Genomic DNA, 18,260 nt, shown 5'->3' on the forward strand with positions numbered 1-18,260 from the left:
TTAAAATTATAGTTTATTTGTTAATATTTTTTTCCACTTATGACTTAGCTATCAGAAGTTTCAACTAGAAGACTTTACCACTTGGGTGCAATTTGCCTAAATGGTGCTTTTCATTGTCATTAGGATGGTTGCCCATGCCATAGAGTTGTTGACTGCAGGAAGCTATCAAGCAGAGATTATTTTGCATGAAGAGCGTCATAATTTGGGGGGAATCAGTATAGAGGAGCTTCATCGACTTGTCTATGCTCAAGTTTTATCTTCTCATTCATTAACTTGGCAAGTAAGTCTTTATTACATGAAGAAAGAACTATTGATTATACCGTATTTAGCTTGGTAGATTATTTCGAAGAACCAGAATTATGCTTACCCAATTTTTTTAGTGCTATGATGCAAAATTTTGCACTCAGTTTCCATGTTTTGGGTTCCAATATTCTGGGTGCCTTTAGAACCAACTTCAGCAAGATAATGACTTCTAATGACTGCTAATCTGCTATAATTTTCCAATGGCCTGTTTTGGGGTTCATTGTTGCAAATTTCTTCTATTTTTTTTCCTGTTGGATATTCTTGCTAGAGACATCTTTCTACCTCTAAGATGGCCTTCATATCTAAATAACTTATTTTGTAAAAAAACCATTCTAATGTGGTGTCTGAGGTGAACTGTACTGGAAATTGATCTTTTCACCTCTGAGAAAATTAAAATTTGAACTCTGGCTGCTCAATTCCAGCAACAGCACAGATGAAATAGAGGGTTTTTCACTTAAATCACCAGCCAAAACGGTTGAACCACAAAAAGCCATGGAGAAATGTTTTATATCTGTTATCTAGAAAATTTAGTAGAATGAAGTCATCTTAATTCCTTAAATCTTTTATATATGTTATCTAGAAAGTTCGTAGAATAAAGTCATCTTAATTCCTTAAATCTTTTATATCTGTTATATATAGAAGTTTGTAGAATAAATCATCTTATTCCTTAAATCTTTTATATCTGTTATCTAGAAAAGTTCGTAGAATAAACTCATCTTAATTCCTTAAACTTCAAACTTCTTACTGTCTCATGCATATTGATATCTAATTTAAAATTTTATTTTGAAAACCTCATATCTTATAAGAGATGGTGTTCCAATTTGGATTTACTGATTGAAGTGTCAGTGCTGGTCCTTGCACTTCAAAACTCTGCTTAGATTTGTGAAGTGTTTCTACTTTCGCAAATTTAATAATCTTTAATGTCATTATTTGTGTTTCTCAATGTTCAAGTTGGTGAATTGCACATGATAATTGATTAATGAGTGATTCTACCTTTGGAGGTATGGCATGACCGCCAATGAGCATGGTGGCAGCAGACAGTCCTCTGTAGATCGCTTCAGCTAGGGTTTGCGGTGTGGAGAGGGCTGAGGGTCGGGAGCTGAAGAATAAAGGAGTGGGCTTAGAGTTGAGTGGGCAGGGGATTATACATATTACTTTGAACTTGGGTCATCTGTTGGGTGCTATTGGGCTTGACCCAAATGTATTTAAAGCGCAGCATGCTCCAACTAACTTGTTTTCTCCAGAGCAGGCCCAAGACAAATCTCTGGCGTTGCAAAGTCCTGTTTGATATCAGGCCCAAAGTTCATTGGAGAATTTCATTGAGCGGCCTTTGATTTCAGGTAAATCACCAAGTAACAAGGCCTAAAGTTCAGAAGAGATGGCTGTGGAGATGGGTCATGACACAGATGGGCATAGCAAAACTGGTTTCGGGCAGTGTGAGAAAATGGAGGAGAAACATCATCGGAGTACTTATTCTATGATGAGGGGGAGACTCTAGATTAAGTTAAGTAGCAGGCAGATGTATGGTGGGAGGGATTTATTGAAGATAGATGACATTACCAGTCGTGTTGCTACAGAGGATGGTGCGAGGAAGCTCTTATGGGAATCAAGATGATGCAGTATTTAGTAACAACAAAGCAAGGATGGATGCATAGAGGAGTCTCAGGTTGCTGAAAAGGAAGCAGCATTAAAGGAGAAGAGCAATGATATTATAGATGACTCAATTGGAAAGAATCTTGGTGCAGATGGGAGGCCAGTTAGGATTCTTGAAAAACAACACTGATGGTCATTTTTATATTGAAGACTCAAATGGAGTGAAAATAGTCTCGAATAGAAGAGTTAGTGTGGAAACTTCGTTGGAGAAGAACTGGGGAGATGTATCAGATGAGGAGGGGGATATGGATAATGATATTTTGATTGCGAAGAAGGGCTTTTCTTAGATAAAGTTGAACAACTTGGTTATGGTTCAGATAATTCTGATTTTATGGGGGCTCATTCTTCATATTCAATGGATGATCTAGAGGGACTTCTTGGATTGAGGAATGATGAATAGAAGAGGTAGAAGACAAGATTGAGACAAATGATATAAATACTGATTGTGTATCGTATTCAACATATGCTAAATAATAAAGGTATGTAGCTAGCAGACTCAGAAGGAAAGGAAGTTTGCCTGGATGAAGGCATAATCAAGGCTAAGAAAGGGCAACAGGAATTTGGCTAATTTGCAATGTTCCATCAAATATGATGGGAAAGGTCTGAAAAGAGGTTTTCTTTGGTAGTGTTCTGTTTAAAAGCTTAGATAGGGTCTTGGGTGGAGGGTGATAGTGGTTTGGATGGTGAGCAGCTTTTGTTTGGGGCGGTCTTAGTTTTTGTTTTTATTTTCTTTGAGGATTCTTCATCCACTATTGCTTGTACTTTCTTTCTCTCTTTGTATATGTTCTTTTATCATCTAAAAAATATATATTTAATATTTTCTATTTCTTTTCCTTTTTTTTTTTTGTTGTGCCCTAATGCTATTTCTTTTTAGATTGGTACTTAATCTTAGTTAGACGTGCTTTGATCATGTTCATGTAAGGTACTTTGTTGCTTGTATCTGCAGATTGCGCCAATCTATTTGACATCATGCATGAAGCAGGGAATGGGGTTATTGGAAACATTATTGCTCAACCAACCAGCTCAACATAGTCGAATACTACTTAAGGTGATTAATTCATCTTTTGCTGGTGTGGATTTTCAATGAATTATTTCTTTCTGAGTTTTGCAGGGCCTTGTTTACCGAATGATAAGATGCATTATGCTCCATGCAGAATATAGAGATTTGTCGCCTATATGAACTGGACAGCGTCAGTTCAAGCATTATGAAGGTATATATAATCTTACAGTTATTAATGGATTTGACAAATTTTCAGCCCACTTCTTTTTATCAACTGATTTGTCCTCAGGCTGTATATGTAAGGTTAAATGGTCGCAACCCTCTGCCACCACCCCAACTGGCAAGTGGACAAACCATTTTTTCAGTTGGGATTTCAATCCTAACCCTGGAGCTTGGATGAGTTAAAAGAAAATAAATGGCAGCACCTCCCCACCCCCCCCCCCCCCCCCACCCACCACCACCAAAAACCCCGACAAAACACACATACACCCCACACCTGCACATGGGAAGGGAGGCAATGTGTCAAATTCACACATCAGACATGTGCTAGCTAGATCTTGGCCACGTAAAGACAGAGAAGGTTTCAATCTTGGAAGGAGCTTTTTTATGGAGCAATCCATGAGGCCTAATGGGCCAAAGTGGACAATGCATCATTGTAATTGGTCCATGACCATTCACCCATGCTCCTGGAGTAGCTAACTAATTTGCAGCCATGCCCTTTTGCCTTCTATATTGTATGCAGTGCGCACACACAGACCAGCACAGATGCAGTAGTATGATTACCTTAAGTTCTCATAAGGCTTGAGAGTTTGCAGTGCATGATCGTACAAATTTAGGCCAAAGTGGACAATGCATCATTGTATGCAGTGTGCACGCCGCACACACACGAGCACGGATGCAGTGTATGATTATCTTAAGTTCTCACAAGACTAAGAGTTCGCAGTGCATGATCTTGCACATTTGGTTTATTGCTTAGGAATTGGTATTTTTTGATTGATAGATTGCTGGTGTTTACCACTGGAAGCATGGTAGGAAAGGTTCTGGGGTATTTTGGCTTCAGCAAGCTCGGGATGAATTTCGTCTTAATAGAATTGCTCGGAAGTTGTTTGATTTTGTTGGGAAGTCGATCTCCGAAGAAAGTTTTAAGGTATTTATTATTCAACTTTAACCCACTAAGCACAACAACTAGAGAGGTAGTGAGTGCTTATTTTTTCAATCCTTCCCATCCCTCCCTCCACCCCCTCCCCCCCAACAAAAAAAAATCCCAATCCACACTCACCCTACTGCAACTGCAATGTTTTACAAAAATACTGTAATTTACCCTTAAAATAGTATTGTAATATTCCTTTACCCATTAATTGACATATTGTCTTTTGTCCCTACAGCAATGGGAAGGATTAATTGAGTTGTTGGGTTCTGAATCAAAGGCTGCTGGAGGCCTAGAGTTTCTGCACAAGTATAAATCTTGTCTCCTTACTCTTGTCTATGTCTTGTTTAGATTTAAGGGAGAGAAATATTCAATTACTATAATCTTTTCATATTTCTCCATTCCTCCTCTTGGTTCTAATTTTATGCCTCACACAGGTATAGGGATTTTAAGAAATCCCTCCAGCAGATTCATGATGGAAAGGCTACTGATGCTGCAAGGCGAGCTGTAGAATCCCTTATATCAGTATGTATTGCAGTTATACCTAAATTTATTGCACGGATCCCATTATCAAAATGATATACCACTAGTAGGAGAATCTGGAATCATGGTTGTCTGTGGCTTGGAATATTCTGAATTTTACTCTATCCAGACGTGTCATCATTCTATTATTCATCTAAAAGTATGAATTTTTAATGATGTAAACATTTTGTTTGACAAAAATATACTCACTTTTTAAGCTATTTATACAATATTACCCTTATATAGACCCGTGTTAATTATAGTATTTTGTTTGATGAAGACATCCTTATTTTATTAATTTTGTTAATGCAAAAATATCCTTATTATACAGGCCTTAAGTATAATATATTAGCCTTGATAAAGATATTATTACTTTGAATTTATTATCTTTACTTTTTTAATTTGTTCATACAAAAATACTGTTATAGACAGTTATCTTAGGCAAATGTTATGTTTTCATTCTATGTTCCAATATCTCATAAGAAAATAAATTCATGTTGAATACATATCATTCTATGGGTAGAAATTATCAACTAAAAAGCACCAATTTCAGTGATGAAATTTTGATTAGATTATGTGAGGGTAAGATGAATAAAAAGTGTTTGTCAAAAGATTTTACTGCTAACTATTCTACAATTCAACCCACAGAATGATAAAAATAATAAAGAATAGAACTCCAACACTCTCGTTTTCATGTGTTTTTTTTAAGTTTAAGCACTAGTTTGGATAAATGGACGAGGGTGGGCTAGGTTGGCCATTATAGATGGGAGAGGTCAAGAAGGTAGTGTAGGAAACTAGGGAAAGATTTTAGCAACTTGGAACATGGCAACATGGGAGAAGGCTTGGACTTAGTTGATACAGTGATTTGAAGAAAAATTAAAGTAACATGCCTCCAATAGACTTAGTGGATAGGGGAGAAAGGTAGAGAAATCAGAAAACCAGGATTTAAACTTTACACACTAGAAAAGAAAAGCATAAAAATGAGGTGGAGACCATTGTAGACAAAGGCCTAAAAAATAATGTGATAGATGTTGGAAGAATAGGGGATAGGATCATAAAAATTAAGATAGTTGTATGTTGAGAGATAATAAATGTCATTAGCGCATGTGCTAACCAACTAGGATTAACAAAAAACCTTAAAGAGACAATTTTGGGAGAATATGGATAGCATCATACAAGGGATATTAGGGTCTAAAAAAACATTTGTATGAGCTAATTTGAATGGACACATTGGAAAGAATAATAAATGATAGAATACATGGAGGCCATGGATATGAAGACAAAAATGAGCCCAAGAGCCCAAGGATATGATTTTAGATTTTGCCATCGCATATGATCTTGTTATAATGAATACCTGCTTTAAGAAACAACAAGCACACTTAATAACTTTCAAGAGTGGACAAAATAAAGCAAAAAAATAATCTTAACGAGGAGGAGAAACCATTTACTTTGCAAGGATTGTAAAGTGATCACAAGGGAAATATTGACTTTTACAACATATAGTTTTAGTACTACATATTTATATAAAGAAATTCAAGAAAAGAGCAACATAAACTAGTGCATGAGGATTCGGTGGTGGAGCTTGAAAGGAGAAAATATAGTAAAATTCGAGGATAAAATGATTAAAGAGTGTGATTGGACAATAGGGATAAAGTAAATGCAAACACTCCGTAAAAAATAGAATAACCAACTCTATTAAAAAGATAGCAAAAGATATTTTAGGTGAATCCAAAGGAAGTGTCTTGGACAGCAAAGAAAGCTAGTAGTGTGAATAAGTTGTCCATGAAGTAGTAAAGACTAAGAATTTGGTATAAAACATGTCAAAAGTGTAGAAATACATAATACTTTGAAAAGTATAAAGAGGCAAGAAAATAGGAGAAAAATGCCATTAATGAAGCGTAACATAGAGCTTATGATAATTTATATCCTACACTAGATACAAAAGAAGGGGACAAAGACTCATAAATTAGCTAGAGCCCAAGAAAGAAAGTGCAAAAATTTAGGGAACGTTAAATGTATAAAGAATGAGATTGATAATGTCTTGGTAGGAGAATAATACATAAAAGAGAAGTGGCAAAGATACTTTCGTAAGTTATTTAATGAAAACTAAATTAAAAGCTTAGACCTAGGAGTGACAAATATGGAAAAGACTAAAAAACTGAGATTTGTTCGCAAAATGAGAGTCATTGAAGTTAAGATGACTTCAAAAAAGATGAAAAGTGAGAAATGTATAGGACCAAATAACATCCCAATTAAAGTTTGGAAATATCTAGGGGATAAAGGAAATATGTAGTGAACTTATGTATTCAACATCCTGTTTATCTCTTGGGGGAAAAAAAAAAAAAACTAACTAATATATTCGACACTATTATAGAAACCAAGAAAATGCCAAAGGAATGGAGGAAAAACACGTTTATACCTATTTACAAAAGCAAATGTGATATTCAAAATTGTAATAGCTATTGTGGGAATACATTTATGAGTCATATGATGAAATTGTGGGAAAGAATAATTGAACAAAGAATAAGAATAGAAACGAGGATCTCAAAGAATCAATTTGGTTTTATGCTTGGGAGATCAACAACAAAGGCTATTTACCTACTAAGAGGATTAATGAAAAAATTTAGAGAAGAGAAGAGGGACTTGCAAATGGTTTTTTGTTACTTAGACAAGACATATGATAGAGTTCCTAGGAAAGTTTTATGGTGGGTCTTAGAAAAGAAAGAAGTATGCAGCAGATATGCTGATGTCGTTAAGGATATGTATGATAGTGTAACGATTAGTGTTAAGACTGTAAGATAGAGTGTCTAGAGAATTTCTAATCATAGTAGGTGTACATCAAGTTTCTACGGTGAGTACCCTATTTGTTTTAGTGATTGATGAACTTGATAGGAATATCCAAAATGAAATCTCATGGTATATGTTGTTTGCAAATGATATTGTTTTGATTGATGAAAGTAAGAGTGGGAATAAAATCTAAATTAGAACTTTGGAGAACAACTTTAGAGTTTAGAGATTTTAGGATAAGTAGAAATAAGACAAAATATATGAATGTAATTTGAGCCATGTAAGGAGGAATATTGAAGATAAAATTAGACTTGATAAGCAAAAAATAAATAGCACTAAGAAATTTTGGAATCTTGGATCTATTATGCAAGCAGCGGGAGAAATTGAAGAGGATGTAGTACATAGAGTTAAAAGTAGGTTGAGTAAAATGGAGGAGTGCATTAGGTGTGCTGCGCGAGCGTAGATGGTAGGCTCACCAAGGCTTGGGTCCTTAACTACCAAAAATAATAGTTATAAAACCTAACTATCCCAAGTTCAATAGAAAGTGGGTAAGTTAGGTATCGATCCACGGAAACTTAAGCACTGTTATTAAACCACTTCCAATTTAGTTTACAAAAACCTTGTTATGAAAAAGAAGTAAAAGATGGTATTTTGCAATGGTGATTGTCCAACAACTACTGGAAAGCATGTAACTGAAAGCAAGTAAATCTATACTATAGAAAAGTAGGTAAATTTCTAAGTTACCCTACTCCTACAAAGCGATTGTGGTCCGAATCAGACGCTGGACGCCATGCTTCTAACTACGCTCATTCAGACTTCCATAGAAGTACTAACCCGAGCGGGCCAAAGCGGAAAAGGGGCGATTGAGGGCATAGGGTAGCAAGGGTGCACCAATCGTCCGGAGTACGGTCGGGAACCGGAGTATACCCTGTCTTAACGATAACGAACACCTCCGCAGTTCCGTAGCCGACTATTTCCCTCTGATTGATACGTAGCAGTGCTTATTTTTTATCTACAATCTTTCATCAAACACACAGCAAGTAAATGGAAAGCAATTAATTGAAAGTAATAAATGAAAGCATGAGTAAAAAGATCATCCCTTTATCATTCAAAATGTCTTTCACTCTAACGCCAGAAGTACAAGAGGAGATCTGCTAATATACACGGCTGTTGTATGAACGCTGCCGGTTGTCACAGGCCGTCAAACACTCCATACGCGAACCGAAACTACTCTACTCTTACTCTAACTTGGCTTTCAATGGCTTCGTAGGTCTGTCACTAACTTAAGAGACGCCAAAGAGGAACCCAGAGCTTGTGTTCGTAGTGAATACTTATAGGCTCTCGGGTTTACAAGGGTTGTTTTACAAGTTAGGAAAGTTTGCAATAAATCTCGCGCAGCAGATCGTCGCTGTCGACCAAGCCGCTCCTCTAACATTCTTCTGCGCTCCCTAGTCAGATCTCGCGGGAAGTTAGGGATTCGAATCTTCACTGTCTTCGACTTCGTCGCGCCTCACGGTCTTGATGGTCAAGCTAATGGTCGAGACTTGCAGTATCTCAATCCTCAGGAAATCTCTGTATCTCGACATAGTCGCCCCGGAAGGTCTCTTGGTCGAACATTTCGTCGAGACTCTCGATATTTCTGAATTTCAGTTTTGTCTCAATATCTTGACGTGGTCGCTCCAAGATGTCACTTGTTCGAGCCTTGTAGTATTCTGATCTCAGTCTGAACCTTGGAGTTTGCAGTGGAATACTAAGTTACCCTTATGTGTTGCTGGTCACGCCACATGGTCGAGCATAATCTTCATGTCCATCCATGATTTGAAGCTTACGGAGCTTGGGTGGACAACTGGATTTGAGCTTTGAGTTCTCCAAATCCTCCTTGACTTCTTGTAATGCCTAACTCCATGGTTTTAACCTATTTTTCCTAAAAAGGCAAACAAACCTTGCATAACTCTGAACAATGATAACTTTGGGCAAATACATAATAAAATGAGGATAAACAAAGATAAATGAGGGTCTAAAATCATATATTTTAGGAACTTATCGTAACCCCCAACTTACACTTTGCTAGTCCTCGAGTAAAGCAAAATCTAAGAAAACTACCAAATCCTACCTACATCCTCTTTCGCGGGAAACACGGTTGCATTTACTGTATGCAATAAGGCTTTAAACCCCTAGGTTGATCCCAGTGGACGAGTTCTAGTCTCGTGAGGGTTTCCAGAGCGATACCCACAAACACCAGTTTAAAAGATGGAAACGCATGCAACACAATCATATCATTTTACATATAGAAATATAATCTTATTACATACAGATTCCTTCATACACGAATCCACCATACACACACTCCGCAACATTTCAACTGACCATACAAAGAAAGAAAATGAAAAAAGAAGAGAAACGTGAGTAGAGAGAAATGAAAACAAAAATATACACCTGCTCTGAGAAAATATCAAAAGGTCAAGCTAAGGACACACACTACAAGTCTGCACGTATGAAGGATCTTCTGGCCAATGCATTTGCTGAATTCATGCAAGCCTGGGAATAAGTTCATCTAGGGTGGTCTTGATTAAGTGTGACGAGTGAGTGAGAAGATGCTACGGTGAAGAACCCAACACCTTTAAGGTTGTAGCCTTTTCTTATAAGACTGGCCCCCTCCGCACTTCTAGCGTTAGTTCTTCAAATATGTGAGACGTTTGATCATGATACTCTTCCTCACGTATGATAGTGGACTCATTTTCTTGAGTGAATTTTGAGGGAATAAACCAGTGAGGTTGAGTCAAGACGACCGTTCTGCAGGTGCCTCCAAGCATTCTGAGTGAGACAAATCATACACCTTAACACATGCCTTGTGAAGTGGCCTATTCATACTTGGATTTACATGCTAATATTAACTTTGAATAATAATCATGGGTTAATTCTCTGTGAGTAGTATCTTGAAATGGCTCTATTCAGTTGAGCTTTACATAGTTGAAATGCTGCGGAATGTGTGTATGGTAGAGTCGTGTATGAAGGATATATGTAATAAGATTATATTTTTGTATGCAAAATGGTATGATTGTGTTGCATGCGTTTCCATCTTTTAAACTGGTGTTTGTAGGTATCGCTCTGGAAACCCTCACGAGACTAGAACTCGCCCACTAGGATCAACCTAGGGGTTTAAAGCCTTGTTGGATACGGTAAATGCAACTGTGTTTTCCGCGAAAGAGGATATAGGTTGGATTTGGTAGTTTTCTTAGATTTTGCTTTGCTCAAGGACTAGCAAAGTGTAAGTTGGGGGTTGTGATAAGTCCCCAAAATATATGATTTTAGACCCTTATTTATCTTTGTTTATCGTCATTTTATTATGTATTTTTCTAGAGTTATCATTGTTCAGAGACATGCAAGATTTGTTTGTCTTTTAAGGAAAAACAGGTTAAAACCATGGAGTTAGGCATTACAAGAAGTCAAGGAGGATTTGGAGAACTCAAATCCAGTTGTCCACCCAAGCTCCGGAAGCTTCAGATCATGATGGACATGAAGATGATGCTCGACCATGTGGCACGACCAGCAACACATAAGGGCGACTTGGTCTTCCACTGCAAACTCAAAGGTTCAGACTGAGATCATAATGTTGTAAGGTTCGACCAAGTGCGCGACCAAGTGGCACCCTGGAGCGACCACGTTGAGATATTGAGACAGAACTGAAATTCAGAAATACTAAGAGTCTCGACGAAGTGTTCGATCAAGAGACCTTTCGGGGCGACTATGTCGGGATACTGAGATTTCCTAAGGATCGAGATACTGCAAGTCTTGACCATCAGCTCGACCATCAAGACCTTGAGGCGCGACGAAGTCGAAGACATTGAAGATTTGAATCACTGACTTCCCGCGAGATCCAACTAGGGTGCACACAAGAATGCCAAAGGAGCGACTTGGTCGACAACGACGATCTGCTACGCGAGATCTGTTGCAAACTTTCCTAACTTGTAAAACAACCCTTGTAAACCCTAGAGATGTTTTCAGTTTGCTGGCATCGTGAACATGATTGAAAAAAATCGTTAGCATCTCTGAAAAGTGTAGGCCAGAAGAATCCACTCTGAAGTACTTTGGCTGCAGTTCTCTTTCCACCGAAATGGCCACCACATTCCAAAGCATGACAAAACTTCATACTGTGCTACTCACATTTGGGGACACACCGCCTAATGATTGAATTAGGGCTTATTCTAAAGAGATCCGGATCTTCCCATATGTACTGTCGCACTTGTGATAAAAACTTATTTCTTTCCTGCTGCATCCATTCATGAGGAATGACTCCTGTGGCTAAGTAATTGGCAATGGTAGCGAACCATGGGGGTTGGGAAGAAACAGCAAAGAGTTGTTCATCAGGAAAGAATCTTGTACTGGGAAAGAGTCAGTGGAACCCTCAGCTAAGATGCGGGATAAATGATCTGCGACATAGTTTTTGTGCCCTTCCTATCCCGGATTTCATAATCAAATTCTTGCAAGAGCAAAATCCACCTTATCAGCCTAGGTTTGGTCTCTTTCTTATTAAGGAGGTACCTCAAGGCAGTGTGATCTGAGTATACAATGACCTTGGACCCCAATAGATAAGAGCGGAATTTGTCTAAAGTAAAGACAATAGTTAGGAGCTCTTTCTCAGTAGTAGTGTAATTCAATTGTGCTCCCTGCAGAGTCTTACTAGCATAATAAATTACATGAGGTAACTTGCTTATTCGTTGTCCCAGCACGGCCTCGACGGCGTAATCTGATGCATCAAACATAATTTCGAAAGGAAAAGCCCAATCAGGTGGCTGCATTATTGGGGCGGAGAAGAACAGTGTCCTCAGAGTTTCAAACGCATCAAGATAGGATTCATTAAATTCGAAGGGTGCGTCTTTCAGTAACAAATTGGTCAATGATCGTGAGATTTTGCTGAAGTCCTTGATGAATCGCCGATGGAAACTAGTATGTCCTAGGAATGACCTCACTTGTTTAACAGAAGTAGGGGGCGGTAGTTTAGAAATCAATTCTAATTTTGCCCTATCTACTTAGAGACAATATGGCCCAATACTATGCTCTCTTGGACCATAAAATGACTCTTTTCCCAACTTAGCACCAGATTTGCTTCCACACATCTTGCAAGGACATTAGATAGATTGTCCAAACATGCATCAAAAGACGGCCCAAACATGGAGAAGTCATTCATGAATACTTCAAGAAATTTTTCCACCATATCGGAAAATATGGCCAACATACACCTTTGAAATGTTGCTGGGGCGTTGCATAGCCCAAAAGGCATCCTTCTGTATGCAAAAGTCCCGAATGGGCAAGTAAATGTAGTCTTCTTCTGATCATCTAGATGGACTGCAACCTTATTGTACCCCGAGTACCCATCCAAGAAGCAATATATTATGTCCTGCTAATCTCTCTAGGATTTGATTGATAAAGGGTAATGGAAGGTGGTCCTTTCGGGTGAGGTTATTGAGTTTCCTATAGTCAATACATACCCTCCACCCGCTGGTGACGCGAGTGGGGATGTCTTCACCTTGATCATTCTTAACAATAGTGATCCCGGATTTCTTCGGGACCACTTGCGTGGGGCTCACAAATTCACTATCATCTGATATAGGAAATATGATGTCTACGTCTAAAAGTTTAACCACTTCTTTCAAAACCACTTCCTTCATATTGGGATTAAGTTTCCATTGCATTTCTCGGATGGGTTTAGCATATGGTTTGAGATGAATCCGGTGCATGCAAATGGATGGGTCAAATCCCTTAAGATCAGCTACTAACCATCCTATCGCTCTCTTATGTTTCTGTAGAACCTGAACGAGCCTTGACTCCTGCGATTGATCCAAGCTAGATGATATGATTACAGGTAGTATTTCTTGGGTGCCTAAGAAAACATACTTAAGAGAAGGTAGCAGAGGCTTTAATTCAAGTACCGGAGGAACCTCAATAGAAGGCCGTGCCAATACACTAGAGAGAGTAGGAAGGTTCTCAAACTGTGCTTTCCAAGGTCTCCCTCCCATTGTAGAGGCCAACTTACTAGAAGCAGGAATTCGGGTGCACGGATCCTCTAAACTTATTGTAGAAGGTTGATCACTTGGAGACTTCTTCTCAGGGGGTTCACCTAATGAAGTCGGGGATGCATCTTGTACAATACCTTGATTGATCATGTCGACCTCATTGTAAAGAAGATTGTCACGTTCGTGCTGCCGAGTATGGAACACATTAAGTCGGAGTTGCATATTGCCAAAGGAGATGTCCATGACGCCTGTCCTACACTGAATACAAGCATTAGCAGTAGCTAAAAATCGGCTCAAAAGGACCGGGCCTGTCTGCTGTGATGGCCCGATAGGTGCCATGTCTAGCACAAGGAAATCAGTAGGGTAAAAGAATTTATCCACCTTGACTAAGACATCCCTTATAATGCCCTAAGGTCTTTTTATAGATTGATCAACAAAGCGCAACATAACCGGGGTTGGATGCAAATCTCCTAAACCAGCTTTTTGATAGTCGTTCCGGAAGGTCTCCTGGTTAAACATTTCGTCGAGACTCTCGATATTTCTGAATTTCAATTCTGTCTCAGTATCTCGACGTGGTCGCTCTAGGGTGTCACTTGGCCAAACCTTGCGGCATTCTGATCTCAGTCTGAACCTTGGAGTTTGCAGTGGAAGACTAAGTCGCCCTTATGTGTTGCTGGTCACGCCACATGGTCGAGCATCATCTTCATGTCCATCCATGATCTGAAGCTTCCGGAGCTTGGGTGGACAGCTGGATTTGAGCTTTGAGTTCTCCTCCATTCCTTTAACTAGGACGGAACTTCCCTTACAATCCGTTGCTTACAAGAGGTACAACTTCCTCCTAGCCCACTGCTTACAAGAGATACAGCTTTCTCCTCACACCCGGTTCACACCCCGAACCGTGATTTCAATATAAATAACAATTTCTGCAAAAACCCAAATGCTTATACACAAGCTAGTGAGTACAATAAAACCTAACATATGCTCATATGATAACAATCTAAAGCTCAGTATGTATTTAACGATGTAATCGTTATAAGTATGATATGCATAAAATATTTCCCTTTAATCAATGTCTCCAAAAACAACTTGATTTGTTATCCAATAGGAACTTTGGAGAACTTAGGATTATTTTCAAAACGCTTTATGCAAGTATAGGGGTGAGCAAACGGTCGGTTCGGCCATATTCGGTTAATTAACCGAATTAACCGAAATTTTCGGTTAAAGAAAACTGTTAACCGAACCGACCAAACCGTTTGGCTGAACCGAATCGAACCGACCGAATTTATTTTTCGGGTAATTCGGTTAACCGAATTTAACCGAGAAGTGAGGGAAGGGGGGAAGCCGGGAAGGTGTATCCGAGAAGTGAGGGCAGGGGGGAAGCTTCCCGAGAAGTGAAGGAAGGGGACTCGGGGGTGGTTCTCACTTCTCAGTGAACTGGTATGTGCACGAGAGAAGAGAAATGAGAATGAGAGGGAGCTTGTCAGCTTGTGTGCTGGTGACGAATGACGATGGACGGCGACGACGATGGCGATGGCGGTGCGGAGCAGTGAGCTCGGATGAGTGGGAGAGAGGCAGTGACTCGGTGATGGCCTTCCGATTTCAGAGAGCAATGACTGTGTAGTCTGTGTTGCCGTGTTGGTGACGATGGCGGCGATGGCGAGTCGGCGACGGCGATGGACACATACGACGGCATCGCGTGAAGATGGAGTCTGGTGGACCGGTGGTGTCTGGTGTGGACTGCGAATGAGCGAGCTCAGGTGAGCGAGAGAGAGGCAGTGACTCATTGCCAGTGAGGGAGGGTCTTCTGCGTTCTGGTTGAGTGTGAGACTGAGCCTGAGAGTTTGAGAGAATACCAGAAAAATAATAACCAGATTTTAATTTACTAATTTATATTTAAATTTAATTAATTATTAATTCGGTTAATCGGTTAACCGAATTAACATTCTCCATTAACCGAACCGAAACCCGATTCACCGAAATGTTGGAAAGCATAACCGAACCGACCGAACATAATTTTTTAACCGAACCGAACCGACCAATTTCGGTCGGTTAATTCGGTTAATTTGGTTTTCCCCGAATTATGCTCACCCCTATGCAAGTATACCAAAATAAATTCTTGAAAATGATACAGATCTAGGTTCTTGCTAGCGAATAACTCGTAAGATTAAATCTTTGAATAAAAGTGTGACTTTGAGTATATCAAAGATTTAAAGACATGTATTATTTTAGATACCTTTTTGCACCGATAAGATAGATCTCCTTGAATATAAATATACTTTTGAAAATCACAGGGATTCGATCTTTAGAATACTATTCCAAAAAGATTTTCCAAATAAATATCTATGGAAAATTTGTTTCTTGCTCCCCAAAAAAAATTTTAGCCAATCAAATAATGGAGTGAACAAAGTGTCTTAGAAAATTGAAAGATCAATAAACAATTATTCCAAACCTCAAGATCAAACTAGATTTAGCAGAAGTTGTGCGTGTATTTGTTTGGATCTTGAATATGCGAATGCCCAGACAACGATTCTTGCAATATGTTCAACACTCTCTAGAGATAGGCCAAGAATGATCTGAAAGTGTGCAAAGCTCTCAAGAGATGGGCAAAGAACTGGTGTTCTAGGGTTTAGAAGATATATTTATAAGTGTTCTCGGCCCTAGGACGAATCATAGCCGTTGAACTAAGATTTTTCATCCGTGTACGCGCTAAAACGTAAGTCAGCAACCCGATCTTCGTCGACGAATGGGTACGTTCGTCTACAAGTGTACAACACTCGTTCGTTGACGAGGCTATGAGTTCATCGACAAGAGCCTTGTCTGAAATTTTAGTGACCTTGGTATTTTCTCGTCGATGAGACCATGTGTTCGTCACCGAGTGGCCTTCATATGTTTGTTGACGAGACCAAGGGGTTCGTCGACGAGGCCTCTAATAATTTACCTCGGAAATTCATTTCAACTTAGAACTATTTCAAATAAATATTTCATGAGATGCATGAGTCCTAAGGTCAGTTTAAGATGTAATTGTGCTTCAAAATATATCATATGACATGTAAATACATCAAATCTAGATACCAATTCCCATTGAAGTCTTCAACTAGAAGTTTGTTCCTTCATCCTTCTTCGCTTTTAGTTCCATGAATTGTTTCAGGTGTATATGTTTTAGTCCTCGTGGCTTCCATGACTCATTCACCTTTCATGCATGCTAAATAATATTCTTGCTCACAATCTCAATGCACAGATCAAATACCAAGTGATTTGTCATTATCAAAACAGGATTGGACTCATAGAGTCAACAAGCTCCCCCTTTTTTATGATGACAAATACACGAGCAAAAAATAGAAAATGGGTTGGGCCTAACACGGCTCCCCCTCAATTAATGCACAATATAAAGTTTGACAATATGAAGTATGCTTACACAATATAGAATAGACACTAATTTCGCACGTAAAGCTCAAAAACTATGTTTGCAACTATATTCGTCTCCCCTTTTCGCAAATTTATACTTACTATAAACTATTTTTGCACACACGCTTCTCCCCCTTTTGACATCAACAAAAAGGCATGTATAAAAATATTCTGACGTAATTATATCTCAATGTAAAAAAAAAAATCAATCTCTCCCCCTATGCAATTTAATTTACTTCTCCCTCTACCAATTTAATTCAATAGAGCATATACAATATTTTAATTGACATAGGCATGAAAAGTAAGATAGTCCATTAAAGTCCAAAGTTTGATACCAAATGTGTAACGTTTTGCCAAAACAAATGAAAATGTAGAACCATTGGCAATTTTAATGTAAGTTGCTTTCCCTTAATTATGCATTCTAACGTAATTCTAGGCAACTTCACGACTATGCATAAGTCCTAATTCATGTCTAATTTGGATAAACCTATCCTCCGCAAGTGATTTCGTGAATATGTCTGCCCATTGTTCATTTGTGCATATAAAGTCAAGTGTCACATCTCCTTTTTGCACATGATCACGAAGAAAGTGATGTCCAATTTTTATGTGTTTAATTCATGAATGTGATATAAGATTCTTTGAGATGTTTATTGTACTTGTATTGTCACATCTTATAGGAATTGTGTCATAGCTTAATCCAAAATCCATAAGTTGTTGCTTCATGTATAACGTTTAAGCACAACAACTTTCAACCACTATGTATTCAGCCTCAACTGTGGATAATGCAACTGAATTTTGATTCTTTGAAAATCAAGATATTAAAGAATTTCCTAAGAAATGGCATGTGTGCTTGTGCTTTTTCTATCCACTTTACTTCCGGCAAAATTAGCATCCGAATAACTTACAATCTCAAAGGAGGTATACTTGGGATACCATAATCCAAGTTCAATGGTTCCTATCAGATATCTAAGTATTCTTTTAATAGCTAGTAGATGGGACTTTTTAGGTGCAGTCTGAAATCTTGCACATAAGCATACGCTAAACATTATATCAAACCTGCTGGCAGTCAGATTCAGTAAGCTACCAATCATTCCACAATATAGCTTTACATTTACTGGTATACCTTGTTCGTCTTTGTCTAATTTCAACGAGGAACTCATAGGTGTCCCTAGTATTTTTTCCATCTTCCATGTTAAACCTTTTGAGCAGATTTCTAATGTACTTTGATTGATTTATGAAAATTCCATCTTTTGCTTGTTTTATTTGAAGTCCTAGGAAGAAATTTAGTTCACCCATCATGCTCATCTCAAATTCACTTTGCATGGTACTTGCAAACTCATTACACAACTCTTCACTTGTTGCTCCAAAAATGATATCTACGTATACTTGGACTAGGAGCTTATTCTTGTTTTTAGTTTTTATGAAGAGT

The 18,260-nt window shown here is 38.4% G+C and overlaps 1 protein-coding gene across 1 annotated transcript in view; it reads left to right on the forward strand.

Moving 5' to 3' along the window:
• LOC131151863 (nuclear pore complex protein NUP85) overlaps window positions 1–18,260 on the forward strand; it is an 80,714-nt gene that overhangs the window by 55,036 nt on the left and 7,418 nt on the right. Inside the window, exons 11-16 of the mRNA XM_058103315.1 lie at window positions 124–280; window positions 2,903–3,004; window positions 3,111–3,167; window positions 3,957–4,103; window positions 4,342–4,412; window positions 4,541–4,628. Of these exons, the coding sequence (XP_057959298.1) occupies window positions 124–280; window positions 2,903–3,004; window positions 3,111–3,167; window positions 3,957–4,103; window positions 4,342–4,412; window positions 4,541–4,628 (622 nt within the window). The remainder of the gene's footprint in view (window positions 1–123; window positions 281–2,902; window positions 3,005–3,110; window positions 3,168–3,956; window positions 4,104–4,341; window positions 4,413–4,540; window positions 4,629–18,260) is intronic.

This window comes from Malania oleifera, chromosome 3, assembly GCF_029873635.1.
Source record: "Malania oleifera isolate guangnan ecotype guangnan chromosome 3, ASM2987363v1, whole genome shotgun sequence".
NCBI classification, from domain to species: domain Eukaryota; kingdom Viridiplantae; phylum Streptophyta; class Magnoliopsida; order Santalales; family Ximeniaceae; genus Malania; species Malania oleifera.